The 23648-nt window shown below is 41.8% G+C and overlaps 1 protein-coding gene and 1 long non-coding RNA gene across 2 annotated transcripts; one reads left to right on the forward strand and one right to left on the reverse strand.

Annotated features, from left to right (window-relative positions):
* Window positions 1–638: 638 nt before the first annotated feature.
* itgb5 (integrin, beta 5) lies at window positions 639–22826 on the forward strand. The gene is made up of 16 exons (XM_061287066.1): window positions 639–1303; window positions 1850–1935; window positions 2012–2219; window positions 2462–2711; window positions 3099–3267; window positions 4244–4405; window positions 5961–6056; window positions 6140–6229; window positions 8645–8779; window positions 11126–11300; window positions 11477–11731; window positions 18817–19039; window positions 19232–19332; window positions 20656–20775; window positions 20865–21031; window positions 21167–22826. Exons 1-16 carry the CDS (start codon window positions 1225–1227, stop codon window positions 21254–21256), a joined length of 2406 nt encoding a protein of 801 aa, XP_061143050.1. The 5' UTR covers window positions 639–1224; the 3' UTR covers window positions 21257–22826.
* LOC133159745 (uncharacterized) lies at window positions 14292–16996 on the reverse strand. The gene is made up of 2 exons (XR_009715743.1): window positions 16604–16996; window positions 14292–15787 (listed from the first exon to the last, which is right to left on the reverse strand). It is a non-coding gene; the product is annotated as an uncharacterized LOC133159745 (long non-coding RNA).
* Window positions 22827–23648: the final 822 nt, after the last annotated feature.

Consider the following 23648-nt stretch of genomic DNA (forward strand, 5'->3'; position numbering starts at 1 on the left):
TACAGCCTGTTTTTTGCAATTGTGTTTCTACTTAAAGTTTAAAATAATAGATGCAGTCTTGTGTGTGAAATGTATGTTCTTTGTTATGTTTGTTCTTTATTCATCTGTGTTTTGATTCACTTGTTGGCAGCCAGATTAGATATGGTTTAATATTTGATAGAGTGTGAGGCTGGAATTTGACCAGATCCAGATGAGTCCAAAAAAATAGATGATGTGCCAGGTCCAGGCAGATGAAAGATGCCCTTAATTTAATGCTGGCAGTTGCGGGTCTGCTTCAGCTGTTTAAACCTTCACTAAACTTCTTAAACATGTACAAAGTCAGCTAAACAAGTAATCAACTCACTGGTTCTTGTTCATACATAGCTAAGTCAATAACAATGTTACTTAGGTACAGCAAAGTTATCTCAACCTTGTAAATTCTATTTTTCATTTAGGCCTGTACTTTCCGTGTCTGATCTGACAGCCCGCTAACATTTACAGCTCTTTTTAAGTTGCAGAATTTCAGACCTCTGCACTGATTTTGTGGGCTCCATTGTTGAAGTATTATTATTATTATGATTATTACATGTACACGGCAGCGCCTTGCACACGGAAGTGACGTTGTGACAAATGGTGACGTCACCGTAACCATCCCCATTATTTAGTCAGGGAACGATAGGTCAGAAGAAAATCCCATTTTATCATTTCGTTTGACGCTCGTTAGAGCCCAGTAGGTGTCAGCACTGTAATGGCTAGCCTGTCGGATTAACGGGTTAACAAATCCTGCCATGGCTCGGGAGGAGGGAATAAAGGGGTGGAGTCTCACAGCTGGGACGCTGACCAAGTGAGCTAGATCTAATCTGAGCCATCAAGCTTGGAGATGAGAAGTTCCTGTTATCATTTGACGCGTTGCTGTCTCTGCTCCCAGCTTGATTGAAAGGCGTTTTGCGCGAGGCCAACATGAAATCCACACGGCGGTTTGGCAGCCGCCTGCATCGCTGAGAACAGACAGGGACGTGGAAACTATCTCCCCGATGCGTCACCACTGAACCGACGAGCGGATCAACAATGGCAACCTGTCGCTGAAGCGCACGGATCGTCGCCATGACGTCGATAAACTGGACCGGAACTAGTCCTGATCGGTTCTGACGGCCGGGTGAGAATAGGACCGCTGCAAATACAAATCCGGGGTGGGTGGAGGAGGGAAGGGTGGGTGATTGCACCGTAAACACGCCGAGTGTCGCCATGTGGAGCCCGGTGACACGCGTGTGGAGAGTTGCTGCGTGCTGCTTGCTGTTGCACACATTCCTGCACATTTCCGAAGGTAAATGCATGAGATTATTGATGGGAAAAAAAGCACGTTATGATTTTTTTCTTTGTCTGTTTTAGATCGGCAGTAGAAAAGCTTTGTAAAATAAAAAAATTTAGAGAGATTTTTGCTCTTGATTGACATTGACAGACAGGTCAAAGGTGCTCCAAATGCTACATTCTTTCTTTTAATGCAAGAATAAGCATAACTAACCTTCTCATCATAATACGTACGCAAACTCACAGAGCAGTGTCATTTGACAGACCAAGCGATTGAGAAAATGGCTTGAATCAAAATTTTGGAATTTTCATTTTAACTGTTGAATTGATAAAAATAAAAATGATATGGTAGAAATTCAACCACTGCTAATGGCTGGCTGATTAATTGGCCATCTGTTGCTCTGATTATTTTTTATTTTGATTATTTTGAATTACAAATTGTAGATCTGACGTTAACTGGCAAGCTTGTCACTGTTTCCCCAAATTATTTGCCAACAAACATTTTATACATGTGCCATAGTTTCTTTATTAATATGTATGACAGTCGACCCTACTTCTTCAGGTCTTAATTTGTGTACGAGTGGCAGCGCAACTTCTTGTGAAGAATGCCTCCTGATTCACCCCAGTTGCGCCTGGTGCGCACAAGAGGTATTTTTTTTGCCAATGTGTTATTTTTAGAATCATGTATGTGTCCCTAATACAGCTTCTTGTGTTTCCAACACAGGATTTTGGGAGGGGGCGCACCCTGACGTCACGCTGTGATTTTGTTCAAAACCTACACAAGAGGGGTTGCGAGAGTCGCTTTGTCGAATCCCCGACTAATAGCATCACGGTGCAGAAGAACATGCCGCTGAGCTCCAAGGGGTCTGGTTTGACCCAGCAGGACGTGGTCCAGATTAGACCTCAGAGTATCTCACTCAGTTTACGACCAGGTGAAGTGTCAAATTCAACCCTTCAACAACCTATTACAGAAAGAAAACGATTTTGTATTTTCATTCTGTAGTTATAAAAACAATCAATTGTATTTTGTTTTTACCCCCCTTCCCCTACTATTTTTTTCTAATGGTGGGCACGCATCTTGGGGGCTGTACCTCAACAACTGTGCTCAAAGATTTGGCTTCAAAAGGGTTCAACTTACTAATGGATTTATTTATTTTTTTACTGGACCATGCAGGAGAGCAGACATGGTTTGGGCTCCAGGTGCGGCAGGTGGAGGACTACCCAGTGGACCTGTACTACCTGATGGATCTCTCGCTTTCCATGAAGGATGACCTGGACACCATTCGGAACCTGGGCACCAAGCTGGCCCTGGAGATGGGCAAGCTCACCAGTAACTTCCGTCTTGGCTTCGGCTCCTTTGTGGACAAGAACATGTCGCCTTTCTCCTACACGGCGCCCAAGTATCAGGAGAATCCCTGCAATGGGTAGGTCAAAAATAGATAGCTCATGGACTCAACCCCAAGTTCTCATCTTGATGAATTATGTATTATTTGCTTTGCATATTTGATTATGCCCAGTGAATAAGGTCTTCTTAGCCAGCTCATTTTGCAGCAGAGAACAGAATATGGACTTGCTCCCTGTTTATTTGCCCTGGAGGTGAATGTTCAGTGCAGCCAGTGCGCATCATTTGCCATGTAGGTTAGACGTGTGTGTGTGTGTGTGTGTTTGTGTGCATGCCAGCCATGCACAAAGCAGCACAGTGAGATTATATTGGAGGTAAAGGAAAGTAGTTTGACCTTGCAGTGATGGAAAAAAAAGAACACTGCAATAGCATAGTTTTAACTGAAATTCTCTTTTTAATTCCCACCTAGGTACAAACTGTTCCCAAACTGCGTGCCCACGTTCGGTTTCCGTCACATCTTATCTCTGACGGACAAAGTGGACCGCTTCAATGAGGAGGTGCAGAAGCAAATGGTCTCCCGCAACCGGGACGCGCCCGAGGGCGGGTTTGACGCTATTCTGCAGGCGGCGGTTTGCAAGGTGAAAAGCAACCCATCGATTTATTTCTATTGATTAGTTTTTTTTTAAGTCCTAAACAGATTTTTTTTAGGAAGTCTACCAATGTTGCGTTACCCGGGTGTAGGAAATCAAATAAGTCAAACGAAAAACATGGCTGACAAGCTTAATATTTGATACTAATGTTGTATTGTATTTTTATATAGTGCATGTTATATAGTGGTTGTGTGACAAGCGTGGCAGCTCACATTTCAGTGATATGGGGAGAATATGGTAAGAAACCCTTATGACAAGCATCTGGCCTATTTGTTTGTTAATTAAAAGCATTCCATGGGGGGGACAGGAAGTGTATTCTGTTGCAGCTGTCTTGCAATCTTTGTTCGCCCTCCTCCCTATCTGCTTCTCGCTACTGAAGACGCACAGGGATTTCCTCCAAGTAGCAACTGCCTTGTAATTAAAAAAATGCCTCAGCTAAGACTGCCCGTATGCACTGAATAATCACAATTTTACTCATCAGAAATCAGGTCAACATTGTTTTTAATTCTTCATGGATTTTCTTCAACAAAAACCACCGCTGTTAAATGATCTGTCCAAGAATTTCCAATTTTGTCCAATAGATAAGGCTCCTGACTTCTGTTTATTTACACTCCCCACCCTTTTACACACACACACATTTGTATTTGTGTGAGTGGGTCTTATGCTGGTGTGACGATCTTCAAGGTCTTGAGTTGACAAATGTTGATCGTAAATGTGAGTGCAGGGTAGTTTTGTTTCTCTTCTCCTTTTGGAACGATTCTGCAACCTAATGGTAGCGTTAAGAAAAATAGCATGGAACTTTGTTGTGGATGTATATGAGAAACTCAACCAGGTAGTTGTAGACTGGTCTAAACCTTAAATCATTGTCTTAGGTGTGAATTCATAGGATAGAATATTTATTCTTCAGCACTCGTTGAATTTTTGAGAGTGGGGACATCTCTTTATGTGACTATTTTGTGTGCAGGAGGAGATTGGCTGGAGGAAGGAGGCGTACCACTTGCTAGTGTTCGCCACCGATGACGTGCCTCACTTGGCCCTGGACGGCCGTCTAGGTGGCATCGTGCAGCCTCATGACGGCCGTTGTCACCTGGATGACAACAATGAGTACAGTGCCTCCACTCGCTTGGTAAACAGATAAGAGACCTCCATTTTTTTGGGCATGCATGCTTTTCATTAGGCAGTATTTTTGACACGTGTTCCCTAACCTGGATATTTATGTGAAGGGTAGATTTTCTCAAAATTTGGTGACAATTCAATGAAAGCAGGGAAATCTTGTTTATAAGGGAGTAAAAGTTCAAATAAAAACCCATCGCAGTATGTTATTTTATCTTATTAGTTGTTTACTTCAATTGTTTTGGTGTTGAGTTTGGATAGTTGCTCTTTTATACTGTTCATGCTTTTATGTATTAAAAAAAAAAAAAGAAAATGCATTTTTGCACATATGCATGTATTTTATCCATATTTAAAGTGGCATTTTTTCGTACATCCGGTTTGGAATTTCTTCACCTTGGTGCTTTGTTGTTATATTTAACATATTTTTAGTGGGTTATTCCCATTTGGTTCCTGTCTAGGATGATTAGATTTATGAACCTTCAGCATGAGGAAGGAGTGCCAGTGCGGTCTATTTTTATTTAACTCTTCACGTATAAATATAACACACACTCAATTGCTTTTGGAAGTAATTGCAGAGAGGAGAAACTGACAAACACGTGTACATGAAGCAGCCACTCTTTAGTCAAGCCACAAAATGAAGTGTTTGACTTGCAAATACACTACTGTGCTATTTAAGTCAACATTATGGTAGCGTCAAAAAATAGATGACGTTTCCTATCATCTATTACTATCATGAGGAAGTCACGTCTCCCCCATGTATGACGTGGCTTTTTTATTTAATAAGTTTAATAAGATGCTTTGAAAATAATCACAAAGGATGTCTTTCATGCAGTCAAAATGATCAATATCATGTGTTCCATAATTCCTTGTTGTTTTCGCATCCCACAATTTCAAAAGACTGCTCACCAAATATTTATCAGCATTAGACACTACTGTATCTTCACATACTAATTCCAAATAGCCCAAGATTAAATTGTTGTCATTTAGAATTCCAACCAAGGATTGATAAAGAATGCAGGGAAAGAGGTGTCAGCAGGCTTGATGAGGATTCTCAGTGGAAAAAACACTGCTTCTTGTATTTTGGGTTGGAGTCACCTCGCTGGTATTTGATGATTGAATCATGCGAGCATGTTGATCCTCATCCCAATCTTAAACCAACTGAAATCTCACTACTCAAATGTGTCCCATCAAAACAAACTTTTGAACTGTAGTGTTTAACCTCTTTTAGATTTGTATTGGAAATGAGTCGAGCCCGTTTCAGACTGTCAGTAAAAGTGGCTTGTTTTTTTTACAAAGATGACCCTCCAGTTTTCTTCTTTTACATTTTTTTTTTTTTTAAAGCCATAACAGATGCAGGACACCTTTTACACTACTTATGGAAGCACAAATTTGTTTTCTGATGCTTTGTTTAAAATAAATGAAAACAAGTAAAGTAATTGAATGAAAAACATGATATACTTTATTTAGTTAGCTAATTAGTTTGCCAATATAACTTTGTCAAGGGAGGTAACCATAAAGAAAGCGTAAAAGTCAATTAGCTTAGTATCTCTCTATTGCAATTTGTGCAGGATTATCCCTCTCTGGCACTTCTGGGGGAGAAACTGGCAGAAAACAACATTTTCCTCATCTTTGCTGTCACTAAGCGATTATATGTCATTTATAAGGTAAATAATCGTCTTTATCTCCTACATATTTGTGATGACATTGCTTGCCTTCTAATCCTGCACTTTTCCTTCATCTTGAAAAGAATTTCACAGCACTCATACCGGGAACGACAGTGGAGATTCTTGACCAAGACTCAAAAAACGTCATCCAGCTCATCGTTGCAGCCTACAATGTGAGTGAGCAACTTTCTGTTTTGGTGTTAGAAAATAAAGATGAAATAAACGGGCTGCGTGGGTCCAGAATCGAATCATCTCGTGTGACATCGGCATGTCCTCCTTATGCCTGTGTGGCTTTTCTTCAGATGCCCCCACCATTGACCATATTGGCGAATGGTTGTATGTCTACGTCTGCCCTGCGATTGGCCGGCGACCAGTACAGGGTGCATCCGAACCTTTCGACAAATCTGCTCAGCCGTCACTAGTGATATAGAAAATGCGCAAATAAATAGTCAGTAAATTTAATTTGTAATGCTCTTTTTGAAAAACACCCCAAAAACATCAAATTGATGCGTTTCAACTCTTCGTGACACACACACAGTTTGTAAATGAGGCGATAGCTGACACACACAGGCAGTTGCTGGAATTCTCATCACGGCAGAAAACGTCTGGACGAGTTCTAAACAGCTGATATTTTTTTTCCACGCACTTTTGGCAACCCTTTTGACCATCTGAGAACAATAACAATCCACACTTGCTCACTTCCAGCGTGGTCAATGTGAGGATTTCCTCTTATTCGTCGTAAAGATGACACTTTTTAGCAGCTGGAACACGTCGCTGTGAAGCAGCCCTCCTTTATGTTGCGTGGTGACGTTTTGTCTGTTTGGATGAGATAATGTTCAGCGAATGAAGAAAAGATGTGGGAGTATTTATTTTTAAATTTGTGCACAACTGCATTTCATTATACTGAGTCAACTGGGAGTTGTTTCTAATGGTCTCTTGGACAGACGTGTGTCCTGCAAATGTGAAATGTTGTGACCAGTGAGCGTATAATGTCTGCACCTCAAACTTAACCCTGATGTTCACATAACTGGCACTTTTCAGACCTTGCGTGGTTTTTACTGCGTGGGTGTTTGAGATTCCCTCCCTGCCTGAGTTGAATAATGTTTTGGGCGGGAGAAAGGCACAGGCAGGGCGGGGGTGTGTGTTACTGGAGCTTGAAGGAAGCGCTTTTGACTCATGGCCTTATTAACATTCCAGCTGCCAAACTGCGTCCTTCATGCTGTGACGGCCAAAAGTGATGCGACTGCTGGACGTTGTTGTTGTGTGACCGCCCGATTTAGCTCAGAGGCAAGACGGCAGCTCAAAGCTACTGCTGGCTGTGAGCGTGTGAAGGGTCGACTGAGAACCCGGGGGAGGTCACGCTTGCATGTGATGATAGAAAACGCTGTAAAAGATTCGATTTGATGATTTAACAATATTATAATGACCTTAGCCATTTACGCAAATTCTGGCCAAAGGCATTTTTTACATCTTGACTCTTCTACACGTCGCATAATTGGTTCAAGCTCTTGAACACATAAAAAAAAAAAATCATTTCACAAAGAAATCACTTGGACAACATTGAGGAGCAACCAAAAGCTCATCTTGTTAAAGATATGCTCCATTGATCCCTAAAGGAGAAATTCCTATATTGCAGCATTACAAATAAAACACACAATAGGACTGTCAGGGTTTTCCAAACTATCTTGATCGAATGATTATGTTGGAATGAATGTAACAAGTAATAAATAACCTAGCTTGTCCCATCCTACACAATGTCGTAAAACATCCCCTGCTATGCTTTGACTAGAGGTCAAGGGCTTTCTCTTCCCTATCCAGTCCACTCTCACCCCCACCCTGTTTCTCTTAATAAAAATGCTCTTGCGGGAGGCGAGAGTCTGACCTCCATTCGATCATCGCTGTACGCACAGCGACGAATGGACTGTCCACCTGCAGGTGTCTAAAATGACTTGTCTCCCATGTGGTTCTTGCAAAATAGGTTAGTGAGCACCACTCTAACAAGGACTCCACACAGAGCCAGTTTATTTCTGTAGGGAGTGCTGTTTTTGTTAGCAACAATGTCTTCTTTCTTTTTTTTTTTCCTGATGAGGAAAAAGGAGGCACCCGTTTGAGGGATATATTTGAGTGACTAATTGTGACTTGGCATCTATTAGAGTCTAGGCAGTTATTTATGGTTTGTCTTCATTAGAATACACCCAGAAGTTATGGCGTCTAATTCACTCTTAATTGCTGAGTGGCTGAAGTGCGAACTGTAGCGCTGATATGTCACATGTTTGTGATCTACTTGTACTATGTAGACCTTTTAATGTGTCAACACGACTTTAGCCAGCCGTGGAACACTTTTACAACTAGTTTACAATCAGTTATGGGAAATGGGATAACATTTGTTGCAAAGATCCAGATGTGCATGCAGCCGTCACAAACTCACAACCTGCTTCCATGTGCACAATCTGCGGGTTTCCCAAGTTTTTAAAAAACGTGACTAACAGGGTTAGAACGTTACCAGTTTTCGCCTCGTTCTCTTTCCCGCAAGTGATTATAAGAGCAGTAAATCTTGAGCATACAAATCTGCTTTTCCACCCTTGCAGAACATCCGCTCCAAAGTGGAGCTGACAGTGTGGGACCAACCCGAGGACCTCAGCCTCTCCTTCACCGCCACTTGCCAGGATGGCGAGCCGCTACCCGGCCTCAGGAAGTGCGCCGACTTAAAAATTGGCGACACGGTGAGTACATGTAGATGTAATGTCAGCAAATTTGAATAATATAGAGAAATGTGAACATGTGATAGTCATGTTCTTTTTACCAATGGAGCTTTTTAAAACAAAACTAACATAAATGCAGCACCCAAATAAAGAAAGTGTCTGGAAATAATGCAGAATGAAAAAAGATTTATAGGCTCATCTATGATTGACGTAACCATTCCACGCAACCAGCTCGGGTGACGTGTTCTGATGTGAGTGAGCCCTTGTTCAGATCTCTTTGTCTTGTGTCTCCCATGATGTAGCATGCCAAATAATGTGTGTTTCTTATTCCTTCCTCATCGTAGAGCATTGCATTCAAATTTAAGTATAAAAAAATGTTTGGCTAGCGGCTTTGTACAAGTTGGAAGTTTGCCTTCTAAACCTTGTGTCATTTGCTTTTATCGGCTTTATTTTCCCGGGATTGTGTTGGGATGGCAACGGATAGTGGCTGGGGCCTCGGGGGAGGGAGGGGGGGGACTGACATTGTTGCAGAATGGCACCAATGAATAGACGAGGGGCACCCGAAAGAGTCGGGGTTCGCGTCTTTTATGCTGACAAATGAAAGGAGTTTGCAGGCTAGGAGCAAAGTCTTCCCGGGGCCGGCGTGTAAACTCGCTCGCCTCGTCTGTGAGTTCCCGCCTTGGAAGCAGGATGCTGCATGTCAATGACCTCACACAAAAGTAGGCTGAAGGAGCAAAGAGACTGTCAAAGAAAAAACACTTGGCAGGAAAAGGAATTCTTTCTAGGGCATCGGTAGCTAAGCAAATGTTCTTCTCACACTTGCACTAAAAGCGTTCACACAGAATTTTGTGTTTCTTTTATTGTCATAATTGACTGATTTATTTTCGAGGCAAAGAGGAAAATGATAATATAACCAAAGCACTGCTGGCACTAAGCTCTGTACTTAATGTACGCCAGTGAAACCTCAAAAGTGGGCTGAAATGTTTTCATTGACTTTTTTTTTTTTTCCATTACCACAGAATGATGGCAAAAAGAGCAAAGTCTGGTGTTAATGAACAGAAAATGTAACTAGGACTGGAGGAAACTGCTAACCTTGTCTCTGGCCTGGCTTGCTGTATCACTGATACATTAGTAGAAGTACAACTCTGGTCTCGCACATTTTAACCAGTCATCCAAACCAATCAGGGCTTGGAACCGTAATTCCTAATCTTATCAAGACATTGCCGATAATTGTCTGATTCCAAATTCGTAGGAAATAATCCTTCTCTGTTCCCACTCACTGAAGCAAGCTTGGATGAGTTTAGTGAAAGGGAACAAGCCCCGTAAAACTCCGAACTAAAAGAGAGATAAGATAAGCGGACTTCCTCTTGGAACTGTTTTAGGAACATTGATTTTCTATAAAGGTTTGAAAACACATTTTCCAAATACTTTAGTGTCCAAATACATTTGTCCACAACTGTATTTTCTCAATGACTCATCTCTATCACGACTAGTACTACTTCCCGCGTGTTTCCCCTCACGCAACCTTTGACAACCCCCTCGGTTGTCCTTATGACAGTCATGAAGCCAAAGACTTCCGCGCGATTCACATTTACACCAAATTTAATTGTGTGCCTTGCTCATTACCTTATTAGTGATACAGAAGCGGCAAGGGAGAAGGAATGTGATGTCGGTGCCATGTGATGTAAGCACTTCCTGTGTCGCTCGTGCTGGTGGTCATTCCGCCAAAGACAGGAAGTGAGGAGAATATGGTATAGCTGCGAGCTTTAACAGCTTGCAGGATGTGACTTTGTGCTTTTTGTTTTGGATTGGCTGACGCTCCTTCCTTCCAATCTGCACTTTGTTGAATGAGCCGCGCCCACTGGTATAAACATTATAACTCGGGGTCATGTGGAGTTCACCCACCGGACGTGCTGGAAAGTGCATGGCGGCTGTGTTTGCCTACACGGAGCACATTCGCTATCGGGAAACAAAAGCGGGAATTTTGTTGTTCTGATACGACTGGCCGTTCACCGGTGACCTTATTAACTAGTTCACTGGCATTGACGAGAATAGACGTCAAACATCTCTTTGTACTTAGCTAGCAGGGAATGAGTTAAGTATATCTACACAGCCATCCAAAAAAAATGACAATTAGAATACTTTATTGACACTTATATTTATATATAATTTAATATTTCCCTGTCATTGTGGTTTCTGCTCTAGAATTACATTGCGTCACACTGAGAGCTATTCCTAATATTTTGGTTTCTGCAGCATAGAGAGCTTTTTCCAAAAATGTGTCTACTTCCAATTATTAGCAACCATAACAATGATTTGACTTTTTTTAAAAAATTGTACTTTGTTTGTTCCTGTTTGTTATTCCAGGTGTCATTCAACGTGAGCGTGGAGGCGAGAAGTTGTCCTCCTCGCGGCACCGACCACAGTTTCACAATCAAGCCGGTGGGCTTTAAGGACCGCCTGCAGGTTGGCATCGAGTACCAGTGTGAATGCGGCTGCACCCGGGCGGCGCAAATCAACAGCACCATCTGCAGCTCCATTGGTAATTGTCAACTGTTTTTTGGGTCCATCCTAACGTTATAACGTTTCGAAGGACTTCATTCTTGTTCTTGGACTTATACATGAAAATTCAAACCAGTCGTTTTTGTGGTGTAAGTAATTGCAAAAAAATGACTTGTATTAAATGGGTTAAGAGTTAATGGAAGGTTGTCTTGGCAGGCACGTACAAGTGTGGGAGCTGCCAATGCGAGCCGGGCTACCTTGGTGCCCGCTGCGAGTGCCAGGAGGGGGAAGCAAGCAGCGTCCACCTGGGCGCCTGCCGAGAGGCCGAGGGCAAGCAGTTGTGCAGCGGGCGCGGCGAGTGCAGCTGCAACCAGTGCCTGTGCTACGAATCCGAGTTCGGCAAAATCTACGGCAGCTTCTGCCAGTGTGACGACTTCTCGTGCGCCCGCCACAAAGGCATTCTTTGCTCAGGTAACGTCAAGATAGTACAGTTGTACTTTGACTTACAGATAACATTTATTGCATGGTTCATTATTGTGTTCCTTCTAGATAGGTGTTGATGCTTTATGATCCTATTTGCTTATTTTAGTGCTTGATCAAGCTTGGAGAGAAGGCGGGTTTTGCTTCTTGATTTAGTATGTCCTTTAATCAGCAAATCATAAAGTCCCTTTTGCCCTCAAGCAGTACAGTTCAATTATGTGGAGATTTTTGCCATGGGTCCCAAATGATGTACTAATGAATACCACTTAGGTCGTTTGAGTGTTTTGGGCAAAATATCACAGCAGTATTGAGAATTACTCTTAACCCCAATCGGCGTTCCCAGAACATGTCCGCTGGGTGTGAGGCCACTGGTGTGCCCTCACGCCACAGAGGCTGCTTTGTGACAGTCTTGGCATGATTACTTCTATTTAGGTACGCTCAATGAGTTTTTATTTGTAGTAGGCAGAAACCAGGCCCAACACGTTAATATTTGTTGCAGTCATTAAATTTGAACAGTCCAATACACTTTCTTTTTTTTTTGCATACTCTTCTACCAGTCGTCCAGCATGGCACCTTAATGAGGTTCTAATGAGAGCAAACATGCCTTCATTTCCTTGTGTCTCCTCTCCATCTGTGGTTTTGTGCGCATGAAGCATCCTGGGAAAGTGATTTAGCGATCTAATATGCTTTTTTTTCATGCATATTGGATTATGCTTTTGTTTCAGTTTGAAAACAATCTGTTCCGCTTTTAAAATTTCTTCTAAAAGGAAATAATGGAAATATTAACAGTCTGGAGGGTTAGTCTTTATTAAAAATAGAAATTAAAATCCACACGCAGAAGCATAACAACAACAATCTAAAGTAAGCTCTCTTGCTCTTCAAAGCTTGAAGATCATTGATGTGAAACGGTCAGAAATACGACGTTGGAGCCAAAAGTGTAGGGAACCAATTATGCTATTAAAATGGGAATTATCTTGGTTCTCCACGATGAAATTATGTTTTGTGCCTCCATAGCTAGCAAAGCTCTACATGAAACCAAAGTATTATTAAGTCATCATTTCAAGACTGTGTCCTCTTTGGTATCATCAGTGTTGGATGACATTTTGTGTCTGAATGTTCCTGTAATCTTATCCTCGCTATCTCCTGGGGCGTCTTGGTGGTGTTTATGTCTGCTTCTGTGTGTCTGCACTGTCCCGAGGTCATTTAATCATTGTCAGTTCATCCACAAGTTGGTCAAACCAGAAATGTCACTCAAGACTTCCCAGTGTGTTTATTTTCGCTTTATTCAGTCATGTTTATATATATATATATATATAATCTTTCAAATACCGTATTTCCTTATATTGTACATGGGGGGGTAGATTTTTAGGGGTTAGATTTTTTATTAGTGAATTTGTCCAAATTATAAATCATTTTCTTTCCATCATTAAAAATTGTTTTACAATAAATATATATTACAGCTGCTTAGCACAGATTTTTTTTCCTGAAGAGAAAGAACAAGTTAATTGAGGCATTTATGATTTGGATTTTTTTTTCCATTATTTTGTAAGAGGGTAAAAACCATGTTGCTTTGCTCGGGAGTACACTTGAAGTTGCACTTCTTGTTCTACCAAAAATAACCCTTTGACCCATAACATTGTAGCTGACTCTGCAGCACTCAGCTTTAATTTGCCATCGTTTGCAAATACTGCATTCTTTGCATGCAGCCGTGTTTTATAAGCACGTGTTCCATGTAGAGTCAGTAAAATGGGAACATATGTTTGTTTTTCTCAACTGCTCTGTTTGGTTGATGTGAGACATCGTTTGTTTAAAAATCAACACCCCATGGTGAGTCACACTTTTTTCCATCGCTGTGGCCTTTTATTTCATTTGGGTATGTTTCTGCCACATTCAAGGTCTCAGAGCACAAGATCAATGACTCCGAAAAAAAATTGCGTGAGTTACAGCCAATATTCATTTGGGCATCTTTTACACCTCGGACATGTTCTATTGGTTGAATATAACCAAGAGAGCTTTGCTCCATTCATTCATCTTATTTGGGAAGCTAAAAGTCATATCCAAGCTAAATTGATGGTTGTCATCCTACCTCCAACGGCTGAAAATTGTCGGGTCAACTTTTGGTTCATGGTTCTTTCACTCAACTAAATTTAGTCCCTGAGGTAAAACTGGTTCACTCTCTCCTCTTTTATTATTGAGACGTGACTCGACTTGACAACGCCAGACAAAATCCTCCGGCGTGGCTGAAGGGAAAAAAACCGGAGTGCCACACCCTAACGCTCGCTTGAAATGTGATCCTTTTAGCCGCATGGATGCCAAAAAAGCAGTATTGAACGATTTGTTGAGGGCAGGTGTGAACATTCCCAACACACATGATGTATCTGTGGCAAATTCTCGCGTGCTTCTTCAGCCTGCAGCCACGGATGATTATCACGTTGATTCACAGGGGTGACAGATGTCAGTTATTGTTTTAGGATTGGGAGAGAGATAATTCATGCATTTTAGTTTGTAAAGCCTGTCTAGAACGAACATTATTGATTGTCGAAAATTTCAAAAAAAATCAGTGAAAATTAGTTTCTTGGCTTTTGTAAGTCAGTAAGCAACCAAAACAACAATAGCTGTGTAATTAAGCGTCTCCATCAGTCATTTTATTGACATGCGTCAAAATTTAAACTCACTTATACACCTTAAAAGGGTATTCCAAACACAGTTTATAATACTTTCTACATTTGTAATTTTGTTATTTTATGACATCGCCAACTATTGGCCTGGCATACATGTGACAGCATTTTTAGTGTCACTGAAATATATCAAATATAGTCGTTTTGATACTACGCTGCATGAGCTGCAAACTTGACGCGTGCTTAAACACTGTTTACATGTTTGGTAATGACGGTGCTCTGTTGTGACGGTGTTTAGTGTGACCGAAAATAGCGGGCGTCAGACTTGATGATCCCTGTAAACCTAAGGTGATCCCGCTGCTAGTTTAAGTTTTGCAAGCTTTTTATTTTGGAAGGTTTCAGTTCTCTTTAACACAGAGGAGACTAAATGTTTTTTCGTTTCTCATCGCCACCAACGCAGTGTCGTTAGTCATGACCTGTCTCGACTTGCACGCTTGTAACAGCTGACAGAGGCTTTTTAGAGGCAGTAATATTCCTTCAATCAATGGCACTCAGTTCATGGTTTAACTTTTGAGGGTTTTGAGAAATGTGTCATCTGAAGATTTATTATTATTCATTATTCCCTAAGAAAATAAATGGGGGAAAAAATCGGATTAAATTAAATTTCTATTGTTTTGGCACTCGTTCCCCAGCCATCATAAACATGATACAAAAGTAATTTTTGTGTACCGTATTTTTCGGACTATAAGGCGCACCGAATTTATAAGGTGCAGTCTCAATCAATGGGTCTATTTCTGAAAAATTATTTTTATAGGGTGCACTTGGTTATAAAGCGCATTACTGCACAATGAGGGGAAACAAATGAGTCAAACATTATCTAACTTCAATTCGACATCTGTACAGAAAGAATCAAATGTGTGGGAGTTAATGTTTTGTCTCCTCTCACAACTGAAGGAAAGTATTCCAACTTTTAGTCCTATCATTATTTAGACTAGATGAATGTCCATATGACATTTTGTCAGGGTCTCTCTAGTAAACTACGCAAAACAGTTGAGTATTTTCGCACTCATGATAAAAGCCTCATGAGCAGTTTCATGGGGAAGAAAAGAATCACTTCATCTTCTCTTGTTTTTTGTGGTTGCTGACTGTCACTTTGTTAGCGGGTTTTCGCTGTCGTCTTGATTTGCTTGAAGTGTGCGGGAGACCACTGAGAGTAGCTGCTTGGGGACACCTTCAGTCTTCTGCCGCTCAAAGACTAAATCAGCCCATCCTCCCCGAGACCAAATCGTGCTCCTCGCCCACAGCCGGCCTGTGTCATTAAGTCGTGGCGGTTTTCGTTTCTTGGCGTCGTTTTCCGCGCGCCACGCATCAACTGCGCACCGCAGTAGATTGGTCCGATCCAGTTTCCTCTCACAGTGAGACAATCTGTCTGAGGAAGTCCAACGAAAGACAAACATGACACAAGCTACAAACACATTAAATCACTTTGAGCCATCACTTTGGGAAGTTACAAAAAGTTAATACAAAAACTTGTTTGTGCTTTAATATGAGTGTGGTGTTATTTTCTGGAACATGATGAACCGTCTGTATTTCACATATACTAGAGATATGTTTTATTCTCTTTAAATGTGTGGCAACTCCATTAGTTGGGGCTTATGATGGAGAATTTATCTCCAAATGTTAGCAAGTAAGATTTCCTAATGTGTTTTTAACCCCCCCCCCCCCCTCATTATTTGAGTGTTACACACAAGTTGACAGGCATTTTACACTTTGGCACATTCACGCCTAACAACACGAAAGGCAGACCACTAAAAATATCTCGTCAGCTCATTTCCTCTTCATTTAATCTCCAAATATTGACTCAAGCTCCTTTGGATCTGGTGCTACAATCCAGCTTGTCTCCAAGCAAAAAAAAAAAAAAACGGCTGCGTATTAACAGAACTGAAGCTGCTGAAGCTTTATCTTGTGCTGGCACGCTTTACTGAGGGGAAATACTTTTGGATCCCATAATTGCACTTTAATGGAGCCAACACAGTGAGCATGCGGTTTATCATATACGGTAAAAGCGATACGGGGCTTTTCAAGAGTCTTATTTTAATTCCAACGTTTTTAAATGATTCCCCATGAACCAGAACGTAACCTCCTAAGAAACAACACGGGGAAGTACATCTTATGAAAAAACAAAGTCCTTTTTGACATTTAAATCAAGAATGCACCTGCTAACAAACAAAAAGATCTAACTCACTTTTTGTCCAAGGAATTTTTTTCCCTTCTGCCCTTTGGACTATCCAGAATAAGCCACCTGGTTTGCAGAAGACTGAATGTATTTTTTTTTTTGTTCGAGTCGAGGCAACGGCAACTTTCATTGCCGGCAAAGTTCCGTTAAAAAAAAGTGGAACACTCTTTGTCCTTATTGCCAAGCAGCACTGTTTTGAAGGTAACTCATGGCAACAGGCCGCACTCCAAGCAATCTTAATCATGTTATTTCAAAAAAAAAAAAAGTAGTTTTCTTTTGCGCCACCACCCTGACCACTGCCTTGATCTAACTGTTTCTGGTTCCTTTTTCCCCCCCCCTTTTAGAAAAAATAAAATAAAATGAAAAATCATCTTCCCCTCTGGGCTTGAGGTAGCAGTTGGAACAGTTCCAGTCCCAGACTGTCATTAATGGTGTTTGGTTGAAGGGCCACACCCGGTGACCCAGTTACTCCCTCAAAACTTTCCATTGGAAGTGCTTATGAAAGGACACTTAATAAAGGGCATAAGTTTGTTATTGCAGGGAGGGTTTCGGATTGAACTTTAAATATTTTCCCTGAAGCAGTGAAAGTTATCATTTTTGGAAATCTCTAGACTAAAGTCACATGTCGAAAACATTGACAAGCCGTGTTGCATTCTCTATTGGGTGGTCAACGTATCCTGACAGTTCTTATCTTGCATTCTAAAGGAGGACATAGTTCAATCCAGACGTTTTCCTGCCTCCCTGTTCTGTGTTTAAGGCTGCGGTTTGTAGCGTTTAATCTTGTGGGTCCACCCAGGGCTGTCAGCCCAGAAGCTTTCGTGTTAACGGTCCCGTCACATATGGAAATGCGCAAACAGCTGTGTGTGCGCGCTCAAGGGATACACAGCATCCACTTTGATGCATTTGGGTACATTTGTTTTATTATTTGGTTAGATTGTTGACAGTTCACACTCTGGTTGTTCAGAGACCTTTCTGGGCAACATTCTTCTCCGTTCTACCTCAAGAAAATGCAAAGTCTAGATTTCGACTTATTCAGAATTCCGTCACCTCTGTGTGCATTTTACAAGAGTCTGTCATGTTGCCACAGAACTATTTTTAGTACCACAGATCCAGGTGTGGATTCTGATTTCAATGCTTTTGGACACTAACTGAACTTTCACAATAATCACGGCCAGTCGTGTTTGCCCATTTTATCCCCCTGTGTTATCTCGGGAACATCCCAATCGGACCACGCTGCCCTAAAACTGGGCAACCATGGCCAACATGGTGTGACAGAAGCTTCAAAAGAACACAACGATTACGCTTTCCGTCCGTCACACCTTCTTGTTTTTTCTGATTGATCAATTTTATTTCGAGCCTAAAAACAGAAAAACATATCAGTAAATTAGAAAAGGAAAAGGAAAAAGGAAACGGGACAATAACCAAATGTCCCAAGCAAGTCGTAAATAACTTAAACAACAACAATTAGGACAGCTCGAAAAGGAGAAGGAAGAAGTTAAAGAACTTTTCAAATCCTACCCTACTTGGGAAAGAATTGAGAAAAGGGAAATCTTTGTTCCATTCTAATATATTTTATACTGTAGCTGCACTTTACAGACAATGAACATGGAAATAGAGGCTTTTTCTTCCCCAGCATGTTTTGTGTGTTCATCCACTCTTCATCCCTTTATAACACAACTTTTCCGTCTGTTTATCTACTGTCGCCATTCTGTATACAAAACATTGAGTGTAATGGGGGAGAAGTGGACTCAGCAATTTGACGACGCCACACGTCGTATCAAAGCCGTGACAGAAGTGGGATGACAATGCAAGCACTCTCATGCTTCTCCTGCCTGCTCCTCATTGTGTTCAAGACAACTGCCAATTGTGTTTTTTACAATGCATCCACTCTGATTGCTTGCGTTGATGTGCCAAAGCACACACAGTAGTTCTGGCCTTATCATGCAAGATCAATTTTGTAGGATCCTCGTGTGAAAAAGTCTTTCGGCGACAACTCAGTTCTTCCACTTGCGATTCCAACCCTAAGCTTCTTTTCACCTTGCTCCAAATGTTATTGTGGGTCAGTTGTTCAGTATCGTTAGGATCACATGGTTGTCAGCCAAGAAGGCAAAGGTCAGGCCAAGTCACGCATGCTAGATTAAAGGATTTCTTTGACCTCTTTGCCTAACAGGTTCTGCTCGGAGATAAAGTGGACTAACTTGGGGCTTCGTTGTTCTTGTCAGGTCACGGCGAGTGCCACTGCGGCGAGTGCAAGTGCCACGCCGGCTACATCGGGGACAACTGCAACTGCTCCACGGAGACGGCGTCGTGCATCGCCGACAACGGGCAGATGTGCAGCGGGCGCGGCAACTGCCTTTGCGGACGTTGCCAATGCACGCACCCCGGCGCTTTTGGGGACACGTGCGAAAAGTGCCCCACCTGCCCCGACGCCTGCGACACCAAAAGGTACATAACACGGCAGCGACTCAGATCCAACCTAACAAGATGGCGTCGTATCATTTAATGTCCTGAAATCTGCTTCCGGTTCACGTCTGCTACGTTTAAGCACTTTGACAGCGGCCCTAAACTGTTGCAGAAATAACAAACGTAAGAAGCGGGCATTTTTCTTTTCCATGAAACGGCTTCCTCCTCCCGCAGAGAATGCATCGAGTGCCGGCTTTTCAACTCGGGAAAACTCTCAGACAACCAGACTTGCCAGCGTCTGTGCAAGGATGAAATCATCACAGTGGAGACTCTCAGTAAGTAAACACAGTCCATGAGCGTGTGCACACACACACATGCATACACACGCAAAGGCAAGAGCTGTATTCACATAGATCTGCGCCAGCGTTCTCAGACTTCACTGACGTTTTATCGGGGTGCTGGAAGAATAACTCTCATGCTTCTTAAATGAAAAACACTTCAAAGTCTGTGTTCATTGAGAACAATCCTAATTTTGACATTTGTATAGAACAAACATGGCCTCGGCTGTGTGTGACATCATGGAAGAGTTGAAGTAAAGTTCTCGATCCAGCTGCATGGCTACACACAGATGTCCCACTTTTTCAATTCATTGACTCCTCCCGTGTATAAACACGGACTAATACCATATTTCCTCAAACATTGGCATTCACTCAAATAGAATTCGTCAACAGGTGATCCACTTTTATTGAAACAGAGCGTAGTTAGATTTTTTTTTTTTCATCAAGCAGTGGTCTCTTCTTTGATAGACGACATGCTCCATATAATTGCTAAACGTTACCATCCTTCCTCAAATAATGGTAATAGACATGTATTTCTTGCTGAATCAAATGCCTGACCTCAAATAGCTCTATTGATAGACCTCCAAAATAATATGCAATAAAGCCAAGGCCCGGGGGCCAGATCCGGCCCGCCACATCATTTCATGTGGCCCGCGAAGACAAATTGTGCATCATGTCGATACTAAAATTACAAATTGTCTTCACTATTTAAAAATAGAGATACTGCAAGCAATTTTTATTCCCAATTCGTCTTTTTAAACTATTTGAACCGTTTTAACTCTTTGAACCGTTTTTACTAGTCTCTGATTTCAAAATTGTTTCATGCACTAGCCGCGATTCAGTTCAGAGCAGGTGACAGATGTGTGTGCGTGCCTGTCGTTGCTCTTGCAACTGTTTTAGGAGCGCTGCGTGTCGGCCCAATTCTGACGTGATTCATAGCATTCCTTGCTTGGCGGCTGAGCCCTAATGGACTCCACATGTACATTCCATTTACAAGCAGAGGAGGGAGGGCTTTGCGGTCTGATCCCCTCCTTCTCTACACGCGTCAGTGGACAGTGAGTCACTGACACATCGACAACATGAGACCAGATGATTTCCCTCCATGCTGGATTGTTGATACATGATCCAGTAGTGTCAGTGCAGCCACATGTCATTTTCTAACGGACCTTCTTTCTACTCGAGCTACGGATGTACAGCTACACTGAAAGGGATTTCAAATGTACCCTGAAAGTTCATGTATAAAATTAACTGACAAAGACAAAAGGGACATTTTAAGATACTTCGCTTCGTACCTAATGGTTTGATGTTTGTTCATTCTAGAAACGGACGAACCAGGTGCCGTGCTGTGCCTCTATAAGACTGACAACGACTGCGTGATGAAGTTCACATACTTGGAACATGACAGTGGACAGTCCGTTCTCACCGCCCTGACGGAGCCGGGTGAGCTTCTTGCTTGCCATACTTGAGGATTTTCTCCACACGTGAGGTCCAGTTGCTGCATCACTTGGGTTGTGCTTTTCCTGTGTCAGAATGCGGTGGAGGTCCAGACGCCCTCATGGTCTTGCTGGCAGTGGTGGGAAGCATCCTTCTAGTCGGACTGGTGCTTCTCGGCGTCTGGAAACTGGTCATCACCATCCACGACCGGCGGGAGTTTTCACGCTTCCAGAACGCTCGCTCGCGTGCACGATATGAGATGGTAGTGTACATATATATTAAATTAGACGTGTGATTGTAACTTGTCGTGGGGTGTTTTTTTTTTTTTTTTTTTTGGGGTCATCCTCCTGAGATTGTTTTCTGATTCTTTGTGCTTGTTTGTGGTTCTGTCCCACAGGCATCCAACCCGCTTTACAAGCAGCCTGCCTCATCCAGTTTTGGTGAGACAGACATGTTCGACAAGCCCTACAATGGAGGGGTCCACTGAGCCCTTGGCATGTGGGGCGGCAGGACCGGTCCAGCAAGAACAAACCCTTAATGGGGGGGCACGGGCCCAATACAGACTGAGGCCTCCCCTTTCCTCAATAGGGCTACAGAAGTGAAAGTAAAAGACTAGGCTTGAAGAAGCAGCAGCTTCACTTCATTGCAGTGAGCAGCAAGTCATCCACATCTGAATGATAGCAACAAGCTAAGCTGGCTGCAGATCACATTTGTATGTATATAATATTTTTATAAACACAAAAAAAATCAACTTTGTCAGGCTTTGCACCCTGCAGCTTTCCCACACTAAATAAAATCACATTTGCTCGGGTGGATCACAGAATAGGGGGACTGTGACCTCAATGTGCTTCTACTAACTCTACAAAAAAATGTAAGTAATAAATTCTCCACGGCTACTACTGATTAACAAAATGCAAACATTTTGTTCACTGAAGATTTAGGCTTTTCCTTTTTTTTGCTTTTTTTTTTTCCCCCCAACAGAGATGACTTTTTCTGATTGGCTAAAACAAACTAATATTTTGGGGTTATAGGTGCTGGTGCTTTGGCATGCACATGACAGGCTGGTGATGCCAAATGTGTTTTCTGACAAGACAGTTTGGTACAAATATGTTTTTGAACATAGCTGGGTACACGCAGACAGATTAGGGGGCATTTCTGTGAGGGTTTGTGTGTGTGTATAATTGCAAGTCAGGGTAGCGTTTAAAGGTGTGGGACATTGCAGATCTAATCCACCAACCTGCAGGTACTATTGTTTTATACTGATTCAGATCAATAATAACACGACCGTATTGTTGCAATATTATGCCATGGATAAAAAAGAATAGGCAGGGATTAGGTTATAAAAGGATGGGAAAAAAATATTATTTTCTAATCAGTAAGTGTAAATCTGTCATTTTTATACACCCCAGCAAACATGTCAGACTGATGCTCTTAATTGCTGTTCCAGTGCTGTACAGTAAACAAGGACACGGCATCCTGACATCAATTATTTTGATTTGGTGGGAATCTAAATTCTGGGCATCACACTTCAACACCTTTTCTCCTTTTTTATAGCTCTGGTGCTACCCCCGAAGACGGGAAACTGCCACCTTTTACAGACAGTGGGAGGAGAGTAGTCACACTCCTGCACTTTCACAAAATATCCAGCAGGGATTTTTAAAATGAAAAAAAAGCACACAAATTCACCAGCATTGCAATGATCCTTTTTATTATCACGGTGGCATAATTGGCAATAATCATTTATGAGATTGGGTGACATATGCGAGACGACAACAGTCTCAACATTTTATACTGTTAGCTATATTTGTTACCATTAACTTTAAAGAACACAACTTGCACTTTTAATACGACAGTGACTCAATAATGTGTGCTCCCGGAGTGTTGTGTGTGAGTATGTGGTTAGCATCAAATGTAAATATGGAGTGGGTATGAAAGTTTTCACTGCACAATTTGGACTGTAACTGGTTGTGGTAACACGCAGTCGCACAATCAACCTAGGTGCATCTTTGTGTGACCGCACAACATAGACACAATAAATGAGCTTTTTTTCAGAAGAACCCATGTCTGTTGTTGTTAGTGTGTGTGGTTGTTGGATGCTGTCACAGAATGACTGTTTAGAAAACAAACTTATTACCATGGCATGTGGCATATTCATTGGGTTGATTCATAGTAATATTTTTTGGACTTCAGTGCTAATTTCAAAGGCCACACTGTACCTAGAAGAAAAAAAACCATCCCATTCATTGAAATTCCCTTTATGTCACACACTCTGATGGCTGTGTGAGGGGAATCTTCTAGTTGGATAAGTGTGACCTGGTTTCCTCATTTAAACTTTTGCTTCCTGTGTGGGACTTCTTTATTCTCTTTATCTGCTGAACGCACACCGTCATTAAGCCTCTTTTGATAGAATGTGAAAGTCAGAGCAGAGTGAATAAACTTAATAGTAGTTGGTGGTTTAACGTGAGGTGTTTAGAATTCATTAAGCTCTAGTCACGTATCTTCAGGTCCCACACTTTACATTCCGCCATCCAATCATTTGGCGCCTAGGCCTTCAGTTAGGATTTGCTCCACTTTTTCCCCACCTCTTAATTGCACCACTTTCACGTTCCGATTACAGAAACCATTATTGTTGAACAAAAATGCTTCAGCATCCCTGACGACACCACAAATTCCTAAAAAGTGTCCAAAATAGTGTGAGGATGTTTTTGAGGCCTGACCTTCCAATGCTAAATACTGTATTGTGATTATTATAGAATAGAATAGAATAGAATAGAATAGAATAGAATAGAATGGCCTTTATTGTCATTTTACAACTTAGTTGTGCAACAAAATATGTTGTGTCAATCAAAAGCTTTGTTCGGCTTGACCCATATAGAATT

Source organism: Syngnathus typhle, linkage group LG9, assembly GCF_033458585.1.
Source record: "Syngnathus typhle isolate RoL2023-S1 ecotype Sweden linkage group LG9, RoL_Styp_1.0, whole genome shotgun sequence".
Lineage (NCBI taxonomy): Eukaryota > Metazoa > Chordata > Actinopteri > Syngnathiformes > Syngnathidae > Syngnathus > Syngnathus typhle.